This window comes from Sorex araneus, chromosome 1 (assembly GCF_027595985.1).
Source record: "Sorex araneus isolate mSorAra2 chromosome 1, mSorAra2.pri, whole genome shotgun sequence".
In the NCBI taxonomy this organism is placed as follows: Eukaryota; Metazoa; Chordata; class Mammalia; order Eulipotyphla; family Soricidae; genus Sorex; species Sorex araneus.
The window spans coordinates 78,823,827-78,832,816 of NC_073302.1; the positions used below are offsets into that span (position 1 = coordinate 78,823,827).

Below are 8,990 nucleotides of genomic sequence, written 5' to 3' on the forward strand. Positions count from 1 at the left end.
GAATCCCAACAATACCATTGTAGGTATTTGAAGGGACTTTCTGCAGAAGCCCTTCTATGTGGGAGCAGTGGAGAACAGAGCTGACTGACAAGGCTGCTTTTTCAAAGTGTGCATATTTAGTGGGGCTCAAGCCCTCAGGAACTGGAGTTGCAGGATTTTTCTTTAGGATTTATTAGAACTTTCAGCAAAATGACTGGTTCCCTGTTTAATCACTTAAAAAACGGCCAAGAGTGGGGCTGGAGGGATAGTACAACGGCTGTGGCATTTGCCTTGTACAGTAGCCAACCCGGATATCATCCCCAGCATTTCATATGATCCCCTGAGCACCTGGAATAATTCCTGAGTGCTGAGTTAGGAGTTACCTCTGAACATTGCTGGGGATGACCCCCAAAACAAAAACAAAACAAAAGCAAATAACCTGAAAAAAAAAATGGCCAGAATCCAGTGAATAGGGTGTTTGCCTTGCATGCAACCAACCCAGGTTTGATCCTTTCATCCCATATGGTCCCCCATCCCCACCAGGAGTGATCCCTGAGTCATGAGCCAGAATCAGCCTTGAGCACTGCTGGGTGTGGCCATCCACGCCTTCACCTCTCCAACACTGTTAATGCTCTTTAGATGGAAGATACTTTCAGGGTGTCTCACTCTGGCCTTAATATACATTTCATTGATGATCAGTGATCATAAATATGTTCAATGTCAACCAGCAAATTGGCTTATCTTTATCATTTATTGTAGGTAAATTATGAGTATTATATATATCATCATCATCATCATCATCATCATCCCGTTGTCAAATTTCTTTTTTTTTTTTTTTTTTTTTTTTTTTAATTTTTTATTGTGGAAAGTTACAAAGTTACAAAGTTTTCAGGTTTAAATCTCAGTTATACAATGCTCGAATACCCATCCCTTCACCAGTGCTCATATTCCACCACCAAGAATCCCAGTATAGCTCCACCCCGCCCCCTCACACCCCAAACACCCCCACGCCCCTAGCCCCCCCACCCTAAGCCCCCCCCCCGCCTGTGTAACTAATAAATTTCACTTTACTTTCACTTTGATTGCATACAATATTTCAAGAAAACTCACTATTATTGTTTGGAGAGTCTCTCCCCTAAAGTCAGACCTGCTGAAAAGGAAGCATTAGGTAATTTGTTTTCCATTGCTGAGGATGAAGAAGTGTGAGGTCGAGTGACCACACTTAGCGGCCTCTCAGTTTTGGGTTTCTGTAATTTAGTATTTTAGTAACTAAGTCCAGAGAGATATCTGCCAGAAGTTGCATCGTTGCCAACTTGTACTTCTCAGTTACATTATATTCCACATATGAGTGCAATCTTTCTATGTCTGTCTCTTTCTTTCTGACTCATTTCACTCAACATGATACTTTCCATGTTGATCCACTTGTATGCAAATTTCATGACTTCATGTTTCCTGACAGCTACATAGTATTCCATTGTGTAAATATACCAGAGTTTCTTTAGCCAATCATCTGTTTTCGGGCACTCTGGTTTTTTCCATATTGTGGCTATTGTGAACAGAGCGGCAATGAACATGGAAATGCAGATGTCATCTCTACTATACCTTTTTGCCTCTCCGGGATATATTCCCAGGAGTGGTATTGCTGGGTCAAATGGGAGCTCAATTTCTAACTTTTTGAGAATCGTCCATATTGTTTTCCAAAAGGGCTGAACCAGTCGGCATTCCCACCAGCAGTGAAGGAGAGTCCCTTTCTCCCCACATCCACGCCAACACCGGTTGCTTTTGTTTTTGGGGATGTGGGCCAGTCTCTGTGGTGTGAGATGATATCTCATTGTTGTTTTGATCTGCATTTCCCTGATGATTAGTGATGTTGAACATTTTCTCATGTGCCTCTTAGCCATTCGGATTTCTTCTTTGGAAAAGTTTCTGTTCATTTCATCAGCCCATTTTTTGATCGGGTTGGCAGTTTTCTTCTTGTGGAGTTCAACCAGTGCATTGTATATCCTTGTTATCAACCCTTTATCGGATGGGTACTGCATAAATATCCTTTCCCATTCTGTAGACTGTCTTTGTATTTTGGTCACTGTTTCTTTTGAGTTGCAGAAGCTCCTTAGTTTGAGATAGTCCCATTTATTTATCTTTGTTTTCACTAGCTTAGCCAGTGGCGTGTCAGCTTTGAAGATACCTTTGGCTTCAATGTCGTGGAGGGTTTTGCCGACCTTATCTTCAATGTACCTTAGGGATTCTGGTCTGATGTTGAGGTCTTTAATCCAGTTTGATCTGATTTTTGTACATGGTGATAGATGGAGGTCTAAGCCCATTTTTTTGCATGTAGCCGTCCAGTTTTGCCAGCACAATTTGTTAAACATGCTTTCCTTGCTCCACTTCACATTTCTTGCTCCCTTATCAAAGATTAGATGATCATATATTTGGGGGTGTATGTCAGAGTATTCAACCCTGTTCCATTGGTCTGCCGCTCTGCCTTTGTTCCAGTACCATGCTGTTTTAATGACTACCGCTTTGTAGTAGAGTTGGAAGTTGGGGAGGTTGATTCCTCCCATTTTCTTTTTCCCAAGGATTGCTTTAGCTATTCGTGGGGGCTTATTGTTCCATATGAATTTCAGGAGCGCTTGCTCCATTTCTTTGAAGAATGTCAAGGGTATCCCTATAGGGATCGCATTGAATTTGTATAATGCTTTGGGGAGAATTGCCATTTTGACAATATTAATTCTTCCAATCCATGAGCAGGGGATGTCTTTCCATTTCCTCGTGTCCTCTTTTATTTCCTGAAGTAGTGTTTTATAGTTTTCATTATACAAGTCCTTTACCTCCTTTGTTAAGCTGATTCCGAGGTATTTGATTTTTTGAGGCGCAATTGTGAATGGGATTGCTTTTCTCAGGTCACTTTCTTCTCTCTCATTATTTGCATATAGGAAAGCCACGGACTTTTGGGTATTGATTCTATAGCCTGCAACTTTACTGTACGAGTCTATTGTTTCTAGGAGTTTCTTGGTAGAGGTTTTAGGGTTCTCTAAGTATAGTATCATATCATCTGCGAATAGTGAGAGCTTGATTTCTTCCTTTCCTACCTGAATGCCCTTAATATCTTTTTCTTGCCTAATCGCTATTGCAAGTACTTCCAGTACTATATTGAACAGAAGTGGAGAGAGTGGGCATCCTTGTCTCGTCCCTGTTCTCAGAGGGAAGGCTCTTAGTTTTTCCCCATTGAGGACAATGCTCGCCATAGGCTTGTGATAAATGGCTTTGACTATATTGAGGAAGGTCCCTTCTATACCTATTTTGGCTAGTGTTTTCATCATAAACGGATGCTGGATCTTGTCAAATGCTTTCTCTGCATCTATTGATATGATTATATGATTTTTATCTTTTCTTTTGTTGATATGGTGGATTATGTTGATTGATTTCCGGATGTTAAACCATCCTTGCATCCCCGGGATGAATCCCACTTGGTCGTGGTGTATGATCTTTTTGATAAGTTGTTGAATTCTATTTGCTAATATTTTGTTGAGAATTTTTGCATCTGTGTTCATCAGGGATATTGGCCTGTAGTTTTCTTTTTTTGTGGTGTCTTTGTTTGCTTTTGGTATTAGGGAGATATGAGCCTCATAGAAACTGTTAGGGAGGGTTTCTGTTTCTTCAATTTCCTGGAAGAGCTTGAGAAGGACTGGCAAAAGGTCCTCTTTAAATGTTTGGAAGAACTCGCTAGTGAATCCGTCTGGACCTGGGCTTTTGTTTTTGGGGAGACTTTTGATTACCATTTCAATTTCCTTGATGTTAATTGGACTATTCAGGTACTCCAGGTCTTCTTGGTTCAGCCTTGGGAGATTATAGGAGTCGAGGAATTTATCCATTTCTTCTAGATTCTCTTGTTTCGTGGCATAGAGATTTTCAAAGTAGTCTCTGATGATCTTTTGAATTTCATTGGTTTCTGTCGTGATGTCCCCCTTTTCATTTCTGATTCGGCTTATAAGGGTTCTCTCTCTCTCTTTCTTTGTGAGTCTTGCTAGTGGTTTATCAATCTTGTTTATTTTCTCGAAGAACCAGCTCTTGGTTTCATTGATCTTCCGGATTGTCTTTTGGGTTTCCATGTCATTAATTTCTGCTCTAAGTTTTATTATCTCTTTCCTTCTGCCTGGTTTTGGCTCCTTTTGTTGGTCCTTTTCTAAGGTCTTGAGCTGTGAAGTCAAGTTATTTATGTGGGCCCTTTCTTCCTTCCTGAGATATGCTTGCAGAGCTATAAATTTTCCCCTTAAAACGGCTTTAGCTGCGTCCCACAGGTTCTGGTAGCTCGTGTCTTCATTCTCATTTGTTTCTAGGTACCTTTTGATTTCTTCCTTGATTTCCTTCCTGACCCACTCATTGTTCAATATCGAGCTATTTAATTTCCAGGTGTTTGATTTGGTTTTCTGCATCTGTCCACAGTTAAGTTTTATCTTCAGTGCATCATGGTCTGAAAAGATAGCTGGTACAATGTCTATCTTGTTGATTCTGTTGAGGTATGTTGTGTGGCCCAGCGCATGGTCTATTCTGGAAAATGTTCCATGTGCACTGGAAAAGAATGTGTATTCCTTTTTTTGGGGATATAAAGCCCTGTATAGATCTATTAGCCCTCTCTCTTCTATTTCTTCCTTCAAAGCCAGTATTTCATTGGTGAGTTTTAATCTTCTAGATCTGTCCAGAGGAGACAGTGCAGTGTTGAAGTCTCCAACTACTATTGTGTTGCTCGAGATGTCCTTCTCGAGGTCTCTTAGCAGCTGTTGTAGGTATTTAGCTGGTCCCTCATTGGGTGCGTAGACATTCAGGAGTGTGATTTCTTCCTGATGTACACATCCCTTGATTAATAAAAAGTGGCCTTCACTATCCCTTCTAATCTTTTTCAACCTGAAGTCTATGTTGTCCGATACTAGTAAAGCCACTCCGGCTTTCTTGAGGGAGTTGTTTGCTTGCAGGATTGTTTTCCATCCTTTGACTTTGAGTCTGTGTTTGTTCTGGCTATTCAGATGTGTTTCTTGCAGGCAACAGAAGGTTGGGTTGAGTCTCTGAATCCATTTTGCCAGTCTGTGTCTCTTAATTGGTGAATTCAGACCATTGACATTAAGGGAGATTATTGTTATGGGATTTTGTGCCGTCTTTGTGCAAGGGTTTGTTGTGCTTGTAGAGGTTGTTCTTGTCTTACAATAGCCCCTTTAGTGCTTCTTTTAGGTTTGGTTTTGAGTCTATGAAGTTCCTGAGCTGTTGTTTATCCCCAAAGTAGTGTATGATTCCTTCTAGTTTGAATGAGAGTTTAGCCGGATAAAGTATTCTTGGTGAAGCGTTGATTTCATTGAGTTTTTTCACTATATCCCACCATTGCCTTCGAGCTTGGAGGGTTTCCTCTGATAGATCTGCTGTGAGCCTAAGGGGTGCTCCTTTGTATGTGATTTCCTTCTTGGACCTTGCTGCTTGGAGTATTGTGTCTCTCTGGAAGATGTCCATCATTGTAACTATGATATGTCTTGGGGTTTTTCTGTTAGGATCTCTTTTAGCTGGCACTCTCCGGGCGCCTTGAATCTGGATGCCTGCATTGTCCAGCTGTGGGAAGTTTTCTGCAATGATTTGTTTGACTGTGTCTTTTTCGTTGGGGTTGGTTCCCTGTGGTTCTGGTAGTCCTATGATTCTAATGTTGTTCCTCTTGAATTCATCCCCTAGGACTCTGATTCTGGCTAGAGCTATTTTGAGGTCTCTTGCCATGGTTTGATGTTGCCTGTAGGCCTCTTGCAGCTCATCTTCAAGCATACTGATTCTGTCTTCGGCTGCAGTCATCCTATTGTTGAGGGCAGTCAGAGAGTTTTGGATTTCATGTACGGAATCCTTCATTTCTTTTTGAAGGTTTTTTATTTCTGCTCTCATTTCTTCGCGTATTTTGTCGGCTGTCTGTTGTATTGTTTCCGCCAGGTCTTCCTTGAAGTTGTCCATCTTTGCATTGAGTTGATTGAACATGTTGAGGATTTCAAGTCTGAATTCTTTCTCAGAGAGGTCAAGTTTGTAGGAGGCGCCCATTGAGGTTTCCGGATTCCTTTGATCGTCCTCTGGTTGCAATGGGGATTTTCGCTGTTTCTTCATGTTGTTTGTGGTGATATGAAAGAGGGCTCTTGATGATGAGTGTCCCTGTTTCCTTTTGTTGTGAAAAAGGATTGTGGATAGGCTCAGTTAATAGTGGTTGGCTTTTTACTTGCCGGTGTAGAACCTGGTCTCCTACTGAGATGTTCTTATGTGAAGTCTTGTGTTTTATTGTCCTACTGCTTGCGAATAGCTAGGATGTTAGTCTTGGATAGGATGTTGAGAAAACTACTTTCCGCCGCGTGAGCTTTGGCCGCCGGTAATGAGGCCACGCCCACTTTTCTTAGGCCACGCCCCCTGGCGGTTAGGCCACGCCCCTTTCCCACAGACCTTTGCGGGAAGACAGGACGGCGGCGGCGCTTGGGGTCGGCGTGCCGGCCACTCGGCCGGCAGTCCGGAGGGGAGGGAAGCCCGGGGTGCTCAGGGCCGCGGAGCAGGCTGGGTCCGGAAGGGCGGGTCGAGGGAGCGTCACAGACCTTTGCCGGAAGACAGGACGGCGGCGGCGCTTGGGGTCGGCGTGCCGGCCACTCGGCCGGCAGTCCGGAGGGGAGGGAAGCCCGGGGTGCTCCTGTCAAATTTCTTGAGCGGTCTCAGTAGCGTCTCCATTTGCCCTAGCCCTGAGATTTTAGAAGCCTCTCTTTACTCGTCCAATGCTGGGTCTCATTCCCCTGACCCTGAAAGAGCCTCCAAAGTGGCATCGTTGTGAAGGACGAGTATTAAATATATATATGTATATATATGATATTAACCCTTATTAAATGTACAAAATGCAATATTTTCCCATTCTTTTTGGGAAAGGTAGTGTTTTTGATACTCTTTGTATTTTTCACTCTACCAAAGCTTGTAAGTTATTGTAAGCCTCAGTTATTGATAGCTTTTGGGGTTGAGACCCCAAAAGCAGTTGTTATGCTAATATCATGGCATGTTAACTATGTTACTTTCTGTGTATGTTCCCTCTTCTCTTTTTGTTTTTTTTTGTTGTTGTTGAATTCTCTAGTATTTGCCAGAGTGGCACACCAGGTTGTGGTGCTTCCACCCTCAGCCTGGATGCCCCCCAAGTCTCACAGATCTTTCAGTGGCTGCCCTGTGCGGAATTGTACTTCATAGCTGTGGTGCTCACACTTTGCAGTTGTGCTTACTGGGGGGGTCATACTCCCTGGGTGCTCTGTGTCCAGAAATTGCTTGTCACACTCTGATCAGAGACAGTAGAGCTTCTAGGCTCAAAAAGCAGAGTTTGTGCTCCAGTGCTTGGTGGGACATGGAAAATTTGAACTTGTAACCAAATGTTTGCAAGGCAAGCATTCTAAACTCCAGTGCCGTTCCTCTGGGTCTTCCTGTGAAGGCTTGAGAAATCCTCAGGGTAAAAGTGACTGATTCCTTAGGAGTCACGTGACCTTGCTTCCTTTTGGCCTTGCAGTAATATTCCTTTACCTCTGCCATTTAATGTTTTCTTGACATAGTTTAAAATTTAACTCATTTCAAGGTAACCTAGGTTTTTTATAAAGTAGAATTTTAAATATCCTTCATCCAGATGCTCCCAACTGTTAGCACCTTTTGTAATTACAGTACAGTGATTGAAACAAAATATTCATACTATGCAATTAACTACAGGTGTTTAATAAGTTGTCCTATTATAATATCCCTTCTCCGGTATGAGTTAATCTAGATTCATACACTCCATTTTTTATTATTACTTTGGTATCCTTGAATTGGGATCACTTTTTAAAATCATTTGTGGCACAGTTTTTGAAATGTTATGACCAGTTATTTGATAGAAAGTCTCAGTTTGGGCTAGCTTGATTCAATTGTGCGCTAGTAAATGTTTGGCTGTCCAGTGAAGCCCTGAGATTTTTTTTTCATGCCTTCATCCAAGTCTCTAAATGTCTTTAAAAGGGCCTACTTTCTAAGGTGTCTTTAAAATTTTGTACGAAGATTTTAACAAAGTGAGGCTATAGGGAAAGTAGGGGATAAATGCTTTGCCAGGTCTTTTAAAGAAAGCTTTAAGTTGATGAAACCTCTCCAAAAATTTTAAGGTTCTGTCTTGAAGTAGTTTGACCTGCTTCCTCCAGCGATAATGAAATAGCTCCTGTGGTATAGCACATATCTAACATATTCAAGGCCTGAGTTGATCCCTTGTTACCTGGTCCACACTGATGGACCTAACATCGCTGACAGGTCCAGGACCCCTTGAGAGGCACCTCCCATGAGCTCCCCTGGGAATGGCCCCTGAAAAATAAAAAGCATTAAGTCTAACTTTACTAAAGAGCTCTGAAGGGCTGGTAAGACAGTCCTTAATTAATTAATGCATTACAAATTTAATGTGCAGTGGTTGTGCTGTCCTTGGACAGCAGAGGAACCCAATCAGTGCTGCCACAGATACAGAGCTCTTTATGTGCATGTGTATGACTTCTAGACAGTGTGTCAAATGGGATCTGCCCTGTTTGCTCAACAAGCTTTTTCTTTTTCTTTTTAGTTCTTAGTGCTGAAAATAAGGAAAGAAACATAAATTTACTTGATCAGCATGAAAAGAGGAATCACACAATCTGAATCAGACTGGAAACACATACTTCATGCTACGATTCAAGATCACTACAAGATGCTCATGAGGGATTTAATACTGTGAAGTGTACTAAATGAAGTATGTATCTAAGGATAATTATTGTGGAATTGTAGTATTTACTTTATGTAGGAAAATGAGACTGTCCTTTGACAGTATTCTCTCTAGTGGGTACTTCTGAACTGTCTCTATCACATCAGAATTTCTTGGCTAATACGGTTTTATGATATGAGAAGATCAAGACCAAAAATAGAACATATGTATTTCAAGTATGGTAACTTCTTGTTCTGGGATGTAACTTTATTTGAAAAATAAAAGCCTGTAGAAAGCCTCA

The 8,990-nt window shown here is 41.7% G+C and overlaps 1 protein-coding gene across 2 annotated transcripts in view; it reads left to right on the forward strand.

Moving 5' to 3' along the window:
• The window catches only part of GOLM1 (golgi membrane protein 1), a 78,620-nt gene extending 69,630 nt beyond the window's left edge, over positions 1-8,990 (forward strand). For both annotated transcript variants that reach the window (XM_055123892.1, XM_055123891.1), the window contains one exon: positions 8,573-8,990. In XM_055123892.1, the coding sequence (XP_054979867.1) occupies positions 8,573-8,646 (74 nt within the window). In that variant the 3' untranslated portion in view covers positions 8,647-8,990. The remainder of the gene's footprint in view (positions 1-8,572) is intronic.